Source organism: Heterodontus francisci, chromosome 4, assembly GCF_036365525.1.
Source record: "Heterodontus francisci isolate sHetFra1 chromosome 4, sHetFra1.hap1, whole genome shotgun sequence".
Classification (NCBI taxonomy): Eukaryota; Metazoa; Chordata; class Chondrichthyes; order Heterodontiformes; family Heterodontidae; genus Heterodontus; species Heterodontus francisci.
Window position 1 is genome coordinate 55,284,293 of NC_090374.1, and position 13,432 is coordinate 55,297,724.

General features: G+C 43.4%; 1 protein-coding gene across 1 annotated transcript in view; it reads right to left on the minus strand.

The window, feature by feature from the left end:
- Positions 1-13,432, minus strand: part of LOC137369039 (isocitrate dehydrogenase [NADP], mitochondrial-like) — a 115,938-nt gene that overhangs the window by 36,969 nt on the left and 65,537 nt on the right. Inside the window, exon 7 of the mRNA XM_068029562.1 lies at positions 2,518-2,669. Within this exon, the coding sequence (XP_067885663.1) occupies positions 2,518-2,669 (152 nt within the window). The remainder of the gene's footprint in view (positions 1-2,517; positions 2,670-13,432) is intronic.

Genomic DNA, 13,432 nt, shown 5'->3' on the forward strand with positions numbered 1-13,432 from the left:
AGTGAGGTGAACAGGGGTAAAATGATGAACGATAAAGTCCTTGGTGACTTTAAGTAAGGCAATTTTGAGAAACTGAGGTCAATGGGAATCAGGGGGAAAACCCTCCGCTGGCTGGAGTCATACCTAGTGCAAAAGAAGATGTTGTGGTTGTTGTAGGTCAATCATCTCAGCTCCAGGACATCACTGCAGGAATTCCTCAGGGTAGTGTCCTAGGCCCAACCATCTTCAGCTGCTTCATCAATGACCTTTCTTCAATCATAAGGTCAGAAGTGGGGATATTCGCTGATGATTGCAGAATATTCGGCACCATTCGTGACTCCTCAGATACTGAAGCAGTCCGTGTAGAAATGCAGCAAGACTTGGACAATATCCAGGCTTGGGCTGATAAGTGGCAAGAAACATTTGCGCCACACAAGTGCCAGACAATGACCATCTCCAACAAGAGAGAATCTAACCATCTCCCCATGACATTCAATGGCATTACCATTACTGAATCCCCCACTATCAACATCCTAGGGGCTACCATTGACCTGAAACTGAACTGGACTAGCCATATAAATACCGTGGCTACAAGAGCAGGTCAGAGGCTAGGAATCCTGAGAAGAGTAACTCACCTCCTGACTCCCTAAAGCGTGTCCACCATCTACAAGGCACAAGTCAGGAGTGTGATGGAATACTGTCCACTTGCCTAGATGGGTGCAGATCCAACAACACTCAAGAAGCTCAACACCATCCACGACAAAGCAGCCCATCCACAAACATTCACTCCCTCCACCACTGACGGACAGTGGCAGCAGTATGTACCATCTACAAGATGCACTGCAGCAACTCAACAAGGCTCCTTACACAGCACCTTCCAAACCCGCGACCTCTACCAACTAGAAGGACAAGGGCAGCAAATGCATGGGAACACCACCATCCTGACTTGGAACTATATCGCCGTTCCTTCACTGTCACTGGGTCAAAATCCCGCAACTCCTTTCCTAACAGCACTGTGGGTGTACCTACCCCACTTGGACTGCAGAGGTTCAAGAAGGCAGCTCACCACCACCTTCTCAAGGGTAATTAGGGATGGGCAATAAATGCTGGCCTGGCCAGTGACGCCCAGAAAAAAATCCCATGAATGAATAAAAAAATAAATAAAATGGGACAATTCAATTTGATACAATTCAATATGACTATTAACTAAATTTAATAATACATAATGCAGACAGATACAAAGCAACAGGAAATATTGATAACACAAGTCAGAGCATGTAACGAATGAAACAACGGGCTAATCTTTCAGGTGGAAAACCTGGGTCAGAAGTTGTGATAAACGGTCTCCACTTGAAACATTATCTGCCTTTACTGAAGCTGTCAGACCAGCTGTGTATTTCCGGCACTTTTTGTTTTTATTTCAGGTTTCTGTATCAAAATTCTGAAAGGGTCCCTGAACCAATGTGTTGCAGATAACAAAATAAAGTTTACCATCCATTGCTCATTCGTAATGCTGTGACAACTCTATTTGTTTGAACTCAGAAGGGGTCACTGCCATGTTAGGTTGATGATTTCTGCTCTTCGGTGTAGAAGGGGAGGTAGCCAGTTTGACAGAAAACTGACATGCGAGTCAGGTAAACTGCAGAAACAACAGCAGACTGCAGGGAGAGAAGGTCCTGCCGAGAGCTTAAGATAAAAATGCAGCAGTTCAGATTATTAAAGATGATAGTTGTACAGAAGTAAGATAATTCTGAAAATACAAGTAAGGCTATGAGAATTAGTGGGTCAAGTTCATTATCTACATACGGGAAACAAAGCGAAGCTGAATGGAATTAATGACTTTTGACTTTTACTGTATGTTCATGTGCTGTGCAATAAAAGGCACATCAAGCATTTTCTCACCAAGTGTTTGCTTAGCTCGTCTGTAGAATGACTGAAGAAGTAAATGTTCAAAAGATAGGAAAATCTAGTTCTGGCCACAAGGGGGAATTTCTGTTTATCCCCAAATTATCCTATCATACAACAACTTGCATTCACATAGCATCTTGAATGGAGCAAAAATGTCCCATGGCACTTCACAGGGTGTATCAAATTAAATGTGACACTGAGTCACGTAAGGAGATATTAGTACAACTTGGTTATGAAGGTAGTTTTTAAGGAGCATCTTATAGGAGGAGAGGTAGAGGATGCAGGTTATGGGGGAGAAAACTCCCACAGAGATAAGATACTCAGACCATTTACAGCAGCAACTAATGTCACTAGAACCAAGAAAGTGACTATACCTTTATAGTTTTACACATATAACCACATGTGTTATCTACTCAGCAGCATACTCACGATTGAGAATGCATTTAGCAAAGTCTTTTTTTGTAAATGACTGTACTTTTCTGAAGAGGTAAATATAGAGTAACTATTTACAAATAAAAGCATTTTGGCAAAAGCTTTGTGAATAAGGAATGTGCCGATCTGCAGATACACAGCAAATGCTTCAAAGAAGCTGAGCCAATTATCAGTTATCTCTTTTTAAATGAGAATTACCTTGTGCCAGGATGTCAGATTGAACATCTCCGTCATAGTTCTTACAAGCCCAGACAAAACCTCCTGAGGACTTCAGCATCTGAGCTACCATATCATCGATTAGCCGATGCTCATACCAGATACCCAGCTTGTCAAATGCTGTTTTGTAATTTCTGTTGGAGCAAAAACACCAGGCAAAAGCCAATAAGCAATGAGATGCTATTATATCAGCCTATGCTCAAAAAGGAACGGAATTTGTGCAGTAGTGACTAGGCAAAATTAAGCTGGCTCAGTTTAATAGCTACCTTTGGGATCCATATTGAACAGAGTTCTGATAAAGTTGATTGATATGGCTTCTCTACAATGTGGGAGCTACACATGTGTCATCTGAGCACTTTAACAATGGGGCTTCAGTAGTTAAATCTCAGGATCTGGTTACAACATATACCCAGCTGAAAGCATAATTTAAATTTCATATTCAATGGGAAAAGCTCCAGACAGCTAGTGTTGAATTGTTGGTCTAGGGAATAGTTAGGAATTTCACACATGGTTGCCTAGCATGACCCCTGCTGGAAGGTAAGAGAAAAAGAAGAGAATTACAAAACAGTCATTTTATGATTCAGAGTGCCTGGATTTCCTCTCTAAAATCCTTTATCAATTTCTGATGAGTTGCCAGATGGAAACTGAGAGTCATAGTTAGCGATAGGGGCCTTCAGCATCTTTGGATTAAGGAACAAAGAAAAAAATTATGTTGGGTTAATGCTCCTCTTCAATGATCATTGCTGGATGTCTACATTATGGGTTTTGGATGAGGACTTGATTACACATGGTTGCAATACCTCCAGTGGAACATAGGAACAGGTGTTGGCTATTTACTGCCAGTTAATGAGATCATGGCTGATTTGTAATTTAACTCCATATACCCACCTTTACCCCATATCCCTTAATATGTTTGGTTCACAAAAATCTATCAATCGCCGATTTAAAATTAACAATTGACACAGCATCAACTGCCGTTTGCAGAAGAGAGTTCCAAACTTCTACCATCCTTTCTATGATCTGATAGCCTGCCAACATTCAAGGCACACGTAAATAAAAGCTACATTCGGCTGAGGTCATTGAGTCATAGAGTTATACAGCACAGAAACAGGCCCTTCGGCCCATCGTGTCTGTGCCGCCAATCAAGCACCTAACCATTGTAATTTCATTTGCCGGCCCTTGGCCCATAGCCTTGTACGCTATGGCGTTTCAAGTGCTCATCTAAATACTTCTTAAATGTTGTGAGGGTTTCTGTCTCTACCACCTCTTCAGGCAGTGCGTTCCAGATTCCATCCACCCTCTGAGTGAAAAAACTTTTCCTCAAATCCCCTCTAAACCTCTTGCCCCTTACCTTAAACCTATGCCCCCTGGTGATTGACCCCTCCATCTAACCTATCAATGCCCCTCATAATTTTGTATACCTCAATCATGTCCCCCCTCAGCTTTCTCTGCTCTAAGGAAAACAACCCTATCCTTTTCAGTCTCTCTTCATAGCTGAAGTGCTCCAGCCCAGGCAACATCCTGGTGAATCTCCTCTGCACCCTCTCCAGTGCAATCACATCCTCCCTATAGAGTGGTGACCAGAACTGTACACAGTACACCAGCTGTGGCCTAACTAGCGTTTTATACAGCTCCATCATAACCTCCCTGCTCTTATATTCTATGCCTCAGCTAATAAAGGCAACTATCCCACCATCCATTGTATATTCCCTTGCCTTGTTAGACCTCCCAAAATGCATCACTTCACACTTCTCAGGATTAAATTCCATTTGCCACTGCTCCGCCCATCTTACCAGCCCATCTATATCTCCCTGTAATCTAAGGCTTTCCTCTTCACTATTTACGACACCACCAATCTTCATGTCATCTGTGAACTTACTGATCATACCTCCTATATTCACATCTAAATCATTAATGTACACTACAAACAGCAAGGGTCCCTGCACCGATCCCTGTTGTACACCACTGGCCACAGGCTTCCACTCACAGAAACAATTCTCAACCATCACCCTCTGCCTCTTGCCACAAAGCCAATTTTGGACCAAATTTACCAAATTGCCCTGGATCCCATGGGCTCTTACCTTCTTAAGCAATTTCCCATGTGGGACCTTATCAAAAGCCTTACTGAAGTCCATGTAGACTACATCAACTGCTTTACCCTCATCGACACATCTAATCACCTCCTCGAAAAATTCAATCAAGTTAGTTAGACACGATCTCCCCCTGACAAAGACATGCTGACTATTTTTTTTTTTAGAGATACAGCACTGAAACAGGCCCTTCGGCCCACCGAGTCTGTGCCGACCATTAACCACCCATTTTATACAAATCCTACACTAATCCCATATTCCTGTCACATCCCCAACTGTCCCTATATATTTCCCTACCATCTACCTATACTAGTGACAATTTATAATGGCCAATTAACCTATCAACCTGCAAGTCTTTGGCATGTGGGAGGAAACCGGAGCACCCGGAGGAAACCCACGCAGACACAGGGAGAACTTGCAAACTCCGCACAGGCAGTGTGATTAATCCCTGCCTCTCCAAGTGGAGATTAATCCTGTCCCTCAGAATATTTTCCAATGTTTCCCAACCACTGATGTTAGACTCACCGGCCTGTAATTACCTGGTTTATCCCTGCTACCCTTCTTGAATAATGCTACTAGTAGCTATGAAACCATACCACAGTAAAAAGTCAACGCTGTCAGAGAAGGGAATCAATGAAAAGATTAAACTAATATTTTATGTTTAGTGGATCTACTTTCAACTGTTAAGCTGGCTTACTATTTTCAGTTTTTTTCCTGAATTTAGTGAGATGGTAGGTAATTAGGATGCTTATGATCTAGTTTTGATTTTGTTTCTTCTTGGACTTTAATAGAGTAATTTAGTAGCTTGTTTCTGTAACTGATAAACATATCACATACATTATGTTGTAAGGTTTCTGATCTCTACCTGACTGAGAAGTCAGAAATTAAGTAGAGTAATTGATACCTACAAAGCAGTGTAGCTTCTGCAAGAGAGGACTTGCTGAGGCAAAAAGACCCAAGGTAAGGCAAGCTCAAAATATCAGCATACAGAGAAGTTAATTTGTTTAAATCTAGCAGAATGTAGAAAGTGCAAGAACAGGAAAAGGAGGGGAAAAGTGAATATATGAGAAGGTAACTTAAAAGGGAACAATAAAGTCTTTTATAAACATATAAAGAGCAAAAGTCAAAATAATAGTCAAAGGAAGGGTGGAGCCGATTAGGGACCTGAAAGGAAATCTTGTGCTGGCTGAGGTACTAAATTAATACTATTTTTCTGTTTTTACAAAAGATGATGCTGCTAATGTCACAGTAAAGGAGCAGGGAGTAGAGAAATTGGAGAGGATAAAAATAAAGAGGTACTTAAAAGCACACAAAATAGAAAAGTCACCAGGTCTGGAAAGGATGCATGCTAGATTGCTGAGCAAAGTAAGAATAGAAATAGCAGAGGCCCTGGTCAATCTTTCTTGGACATAAGAGTGGTGCCAGAGGACTAGAGGATTGCAAATGTTACAGCCCTGTTTAAAAAGGGGAGAGGGATAAACTGAGCAACTACTGGCCAGTCAGCCTAATGTTGGTGGTGGGGAAACTTACGGAGAACGTAAGTCAAGACAGAATTGATTGTCATTTGGAAAAATGTAGGATAATAGATCAGAATTAACACAAATTTGTTGAAGACAAAGTGTGCTGACAAACTTGATTGACTGATTGATGGTCAGCGTTGGCTCAGTTGGTAGTACTCTCACCTCTGAGTCAGAAGGTTGTGCAATACTGAGCAAGGATGATAAAAATAGACTTCAAAAAGAAATAGTCAGATTGGTGAAATGGGCAGACACACGCCAGATGAAAATTAATGCAGAGGAGTGTTAAGTGGTGCATTTTGAAAGGAAGGATGAGGGTAGGCAATATAACCGAAGTGGCACAATTTTAAAGGGGATTCTGCAATAGAGACCCGGGATTCACATATACATAGCTTTGAAGGTGGCAGGACAAGCTGATAACAATGTCAAAAGCCAAATCCTTGGCTTTATAAATAGATGCACAGAGTATTATAGCAAGAAACTAATGCTAATCCTTTATAAATCACTGGTTAGGTCTCAGCTGGAGTGCTATGTCCGATTCTGGACACAACATTTTAGGAAGGATTTCAAGGCCTTAGACTTGCCTGAATGGTACCAGGGATTACATAGAATATGCAGTATCTGACACGGAACACAAAAGTCTGAGTGTTTCAAGCCTGTGTCCTCAATACCTTGCTCTACGGCAGCGAGGCCTGGACAATGCATGTCAGCCAAGAGCGACATCTCAACTCATTCCATCTCCGCTGTCTCCAGAGAATCCTTGACATCAGGTGGCAGGACCGTATCCCCAACACAGAAGTCCTCGAGGCAGCCAACATCCCCAGCATATACACCCTACTGAGCCAGCGGCGCTTGAGATGGCTTGGCCATGTGAGCCACATGGAAGATGGCAGGATCCCCAAGGACGTATTGTACAGCGAGCTCGTCACTGGTATCAGACCCACCGGCCGTCCATGTCTCCGCTTTAAAGACGTTTGCAAACGCGACATGAAGTCTTGCGACACCGACCACAAGTCGTGGGAGCCAAATGCCAGCGATCGCCAGAGCTGGTGGACAGCTATAAAGGTGGGGCTGAAGAGAGGCGACTCGAAGAGACTTAGCAGTTGGCAGGAAAAGAGACAGCGGTGTAAGGAGAGAGCCAATTGTGTAACAGCCCTGACAACCAACTTTACCTGCAGTACCTGTGGAAGAGTCTGTCACTCTGGAATTGGCCTTTATAGCCACTCCAGGCGCTGCTCCACAAAACACTGACCACCTCTCGGCGCTTACCCATTGTCTCTTGAGACAAGGAGGCCAAAAAGGAAAGGACACCACCAAACCAGGCAATTCTACCCAACCAGTCCATGTTGGCATTTTTGCTCCACTGTGCCTCCTCCCATCTTCTCTTATCCAACTCCATTTATAAATCCATCAGCATAACCCTCTTTTCCCTTCTCCCTCATATCCTTATCTCGCTTCCCTTGAAATGCATCTATAATATTTACCTCAACCACTCCCTGTGGTAGCAAGTTCCATATTCTCACCACTCTCTGGGTAAAGAAGATTCTTCTGAATTCCTTATTTAATTTCTTGGTGACTATCTTATACCGATGGCCTACAGTTTTGCTCTTCCCCACAAGTAGAAACACTGGGCTGAATTTTTGCTTTGGGGGCGGGAAACAGGATCCAGATCCTGAACCCGTCCCCTGGAGAAACAGTCACTCATTGGAATTTTGACTGGGATGACCCCTTAATTGGTATAAAGACAGTTGCTTGTCCAATTAAGGGTGGTAGGTGGTCTCTCAAAGCTGAAGGCCAATCAGAGGCCTTCCAGCTTCAGAGGAGCACCCAACTGCAGGAAAAAGAAAGTAACTGAAAGGGTGCTTCAACAAGAAGGTGGGGGGAGCCCTTCTACAGGGCAGTCATTGGCTGTACTGCACCCAGGCAGACAGGGAGGGCCTGTATGCCAGCCTGGAGCGCTGTTACCCCGGCCTGCCACTAGTTGCCCACCTCCAGGCAGTTAACCCAGTTGGCCTCCATAACCCCTGGGTAACAAGGCTTTTAATGAACCTAATTGCCTGCCCACATCGTGGGGGCGGGTGGCCAAGCCGGGCTGCAAATTGGCCAATGGCGGGAATAGGGTCAGGAAACTGCCTCATAATTCCGGCCTCATTTGCCTCTGTTCCCGACCTCGGCGTGGCCCGAAAATTCAGCCCTGGGTGTCTACTCTTTCAAACCTTTCATAAATTTAAAGACTTTGATTAGATCACCCCTCCGCCTCAAGAGAACAGATACCCAACCTGTTCATACTTTCCTGATAGGTATAACCGTGCAGTTCTGGTATCACCCTTGTAAGTCTTTTTGCACCCTCTCCAGTGCCTCTATGTACTTTTTATATGGCAATCAGAACTGTACTGAGTACTCCAAATGTGGTCTAACTAAGGTTCAATACAAGTCTATCATAACTTCTCTACTTTTCAATTCTATTCCTCTAGAAATAAACTCTAGTGCTTGGCTTGCCGTTTTTTAAAAAATGGCCTTATTAATCTGCATCACTGCTTTTAGCGATTTGTGTATTTGTACTCCCAGACCCCTTTGCTCCATTATCTCAATTCGATTTTTATTTTCCAAATAAGATGTGACCACTTTAGTTTTCTTACCAAAAAGTAAAACCTCCCACTTGTCTGTCTTGAAATTCCTTTGTCCATTATATCCCCATTCTGCAAGTTCGTTAATATCTTCTTGTAATTTGTTGCAGTTCTCCTAAATATTATTTAGAAGTTTTTTGATGGCATGAAGTACTTGAGTTATATGGAGAGACTAGAGAGGTTCCAATCTAGCTTCTCAAAATTATGAGCGGTTTGATAGAGTACATGGCGAGAAACAATTTCCACTTGCAGGAGGTTGGTAACCAGACGATACAGATTTAAGATAATTGGCAAAAAGTTCAGAGGGAAGATGGGAAATTTTTAAGCAGTGAGTTGGCATGATCTAGAATGCACAAGGGTGCTAGAAGCAGACGAACAGCTTAACGTGTAAGATCCTGAGGGGTCTTAACAGGGTGGATGTGGAAAGGATGTTTCCCCTTGTGGGAGAATCTATAACTAGGGGTCACTGTTTAAAAATAAAGGGTTGTCCATTTAGACAGAGACGAGGAGAATTTTTTTTCTCTCAGAGGGTCGTGAGTTTTTGGAATTCTCTTCTTCAAAAGGTGATGGAAGCAGAGTCTTTGAATATTTTTAAGGCAGAGGTAGATAGATTCTTGATAAGCTCGGGGGTGAAAGGTTATCGGGGGTAGGTGGAAATGTGGAGTAATCAGCTCAGCCATGGACTTATTGAATTAGAAGCAGGCTCGAAGGGCCAAGTGGCCTATTCCTGCTCCTAATACGTATGTTCGTATGTTTCAAAAAGGAACTGGTTACATATCCGAAAAGGAAAAAAATGCAAGATTGTCGGGAAACAGCAAAGGACTAATTGGATAGCTCTTTCAAAGAGGCACAATGGGCTGAATGGTCACCTTCTGTGCTGTCTAATTCCATGGTTCTCAATCAATAATACTAAAATGGAGCATAGCATCTTCATTATTTTTATGTTATTATATAGGGTAAAATGTATCAATTGAACAAAATAAATCTGGTTATAGATATAGCTTTGTACAAAAAACTCCTGTGGACTAAAGTAGTTTATTAGTTCCAGCTAAGCCTTGCCTTATCTAACTTGGTTTGGTTTGCCTTCAGAGAAATTGAAAACAGATGCATGAAATAGATGGATATTTAGTTCAGGTCAGAAGAGCTATCATTATTACATATCCAATAATACAAGTAGATTTAGGACGACGAGATTCATCTTCCACAAAGCTAAGATGTTCAGACTGCTTATGGTGATGGCTAACACGATTAACAATGAAAGCAGACAAGAATTTGTAACACTTGCACTGACTTTTTCATGAACATTAGTGAACAGAAGGAAATACATCCCGTTATTCCTTAAGCAAAATATAGAACCATGTTTTCTGGATCTTCAATTCCAGTTTTACCCAAAGTAGCTCTCCATAGCCACACGAAAGAAAATACTGAGGCTGCTGTAAAACGTCTGATGAAAGGTCAACAACCTGAAACATTAATTCTGGGCTGAATTCTCCCAGGCCCTCAGAGGCGGGTTGGAGGCAATACCAGGAACGAAGCACCCCATCCATCACCTTCAACATTCACTCCCTTCACCACCGATACACAGTGACAGCAGTGTGTACAGTCTACAAGATGCACTGCAAAAACTCACCTAGGCTCTTTCGACAGCGCCTTCCAAACCTGCGACCTTTATCATCTAGAAGGACAAGGGTAGCAGATGCATGGGAACGGCACCACCTGCAAGTTCCCCTACAAGCCACACACCATCCTGACTTGGAACTATATCGCCATGCCTTCACTGTCGCTGGGTCAAAATCCAGGAACTCCCTTCCTAACAGCACTGTAGGTGTACCTACACCCCAAGAGCTGCAGCGGTTCAAGAAGGCAGCTCACCACCACCTTCTGAAAGGCAATTAGGGATCAGCAATAAATGCTGGCCTGGCCAGCGACGCCCACATCCCAAGAACGAATAAAAGTTGGCCACCTAACGCATGTCCTCCTCTGAGTGATCTTGCCAGAGGGAGGATAGCCAGTTAGGCCAACTGAGGGAAAGTTGATGGCTCAGCTGGGATCTTCTCGACAGTGGACAGGCCCTCCCACTGAGGCCAGCGGCAGGCCAGGGGGCCATCGACACCTCCTCTGCATCACTCCAGCAGGGATGTGACAGCCACAGCTGCACACTGATGGCCTGACAGCTGTGGCCTTACAGGACTTTAAATTTTTCCCAATGCTGTAGACAGCGCCTCCATCTTGAGGTGCCATCGCGATCGCCTGCCTGCCTCAGCAGCACCCACCTTTCCCAGTGGGGCTGCTGGCCAGACATTGTTGCGGGCCCTCTCAGTGGGCCTTCCGCTTCCTTGCTCTCCTGCCATCCTTATTGGATGGGGCTCACGGAGGCAGCTTCTTAATTAGCTGCCTCCGGGAAGATTGCAACTGAAGTCCCGCCATGGCAACTTCTGGGTTCCCAACCCAGAATTCAGGCTGATGTTGGGATCGAACCCCAACTGGGAAAACTCAGCTCTCTGTTTCTCTCTCCACAGATGTTGCTGGAACTGCTGAGTATTTCCAGCATTTTCTGTTTTTATTGCCATATTCATATTCACGCTGGTGTGCCCATGCATCTGCTGCCCTTGTCCTTCTAGGTGATAAAGGTCGCAGGTTTGTAAGGTGCGGTCGAAAGAGCCTTGGTGAGTTGCTGTAGTGCATCTTGTAGATGCTACCTTCATTCTGCAATCATATACCTTCTGATCATCAACAGCAAATGCCATTTGTGATTCATCTATCCAAATCCTGCAAATTGTTTTTTTTTCTGAACATCCTCTGTTTCCAACCTCAGCTATCAATTCTGCTATCAAAAATACATTTTAAAAGGGCGGCACAGTGGCGCAGTGGTTAGCACCGCAGCCTCACAGCTCCAGGGACCCGGGTTCAATTCTGGTACTGCCTGTGCAGAGTTTGCAAGTTCTCCCTGTGTCTGCGTGGGTTTTCGCCGGGTGCTCCGGTTTCCTCCCACATCCAAAGACTTGCAGGTGATAGGTAAATTGGCCGTTGTAAATTGCCCCTAGTGTAGGGAGGTGATAGGAAATATGGGATTACTGTAGGGTTAGTATAAATGGGTGGTTGTTGGTCGGCACAGACTCGGTGGGCCGAAGGGCCTGTTTCAGTGCTGTATCTCTAAAAAAAAAAATTCGGAATCTGAAGCCTACAGTCTTGGCAGTGACAAATCCTGGTGGTGACTGGGACTCTTTGACAGATGCTTATGGGGGATGAAGTGTTGAGGGGAGATCAAGACTGTACTGAGAAAGGAGAAAGAGAGAGAAATAACGAGAGCCAAAATATTAACAGAGAAATTAAATATAAAACAGAGGTGCAGGGATAACTGCCAGGCAGCAACTGATGAGACTTATACAATTTAGAATTGCTGTCTGAACTATTGAGATATGCCTGGAAGTCTAAGCTGTTTAAAAACCAGTGTATATAGTTAACCAGCAATACTCAAGGAAGAGTTACCTAAATGATTTGGAGACCAGAACCACAGTATAATAAACCAATTCTAAACAATGTTCATTGCATCAAATGAACAAGCTGTAAAACTAAGAAATACTGGGGAAGGAGGGAATGAATACATTTGGAAAAGTAGAAAAATCCTTGTACTGACTTACAGCCTTTGGCTGTGCTGCTACCTTTTGCCAGGATAAGGGATAGGGCAAGGGCGCAGTAATGTGGTGATTTTGTTACTGAACTAATAATACATGAGAACTCAACTTCAAATCCCAGGTTATTCTGTGAATTTCACTTCAGTTTTAAACAAAATAAGCTCAAAACAAAAAGCTGTTATCAGTAAAAGTGATCACGAAGCTGATGGATTGTCCTAAAAATCCAACTGGTTCAATAATGTCCATTCGGGAAGGAAACCTGCTGTTCTTATCCTGTCTGGCCTATATCATAGAATCATAGAATAGTTTCAGCACAGCGGGAGGCCAATCAGCTCTTTATGTCCGTGCTGGCTCTCTGCAATAGCGACTCACTCCCCCGCCCTTAGCCCTGCAAATTTCTTTCTCTTCAGATAATTACCAATTTCCTTTTGAAAACCACGATTGAATGTGCCTCCATCACACTCTCAGGTAGTGCATTCCAGATCCTAATCATCCACTGCATAGAAAGGTTTTTCCTCATGTCGCCTTTGGTTCTTTTGCCATTCACCTTAAATCAATATCCTCTGGTTCTTGACCCTTCTGCCAATGAGAACAGTTTCTCTCTAGCTACTCAATCCAGACCCCTCATGATTTTGAAAACCTCTATTAAATTGCCTCTCAACTTTCTCCAAGGAGAACAGCCCCAGCTTCTCCAATGTATCCATGTAACTGAAGTGTCTCATCCCTGGAACCTTCTTGTTAATTTTTTCTTGCACCCTCTCCAATATCTTCACATCCTTCCTAAAGTGTGGTGCCTAGATTGCACAAATACTCCAGATGAGGCCAAACCAATGTTTTATAAAGGTTCTTCATAACTTAAAAGCAAAATACTGCGGATGCTGGAAATCTGAAACAAAAACAAGAAATGCTGGAATCACTCAGCGGGTCTGGCAGCATCTGTGGAAAGAGAAGCAGAGTTAACGTTTCGAGTCAGTGACCCTTCTTCGGAAGTTCCGAAGAAGGGTCACTGACCCGAAACGTTAACTCTG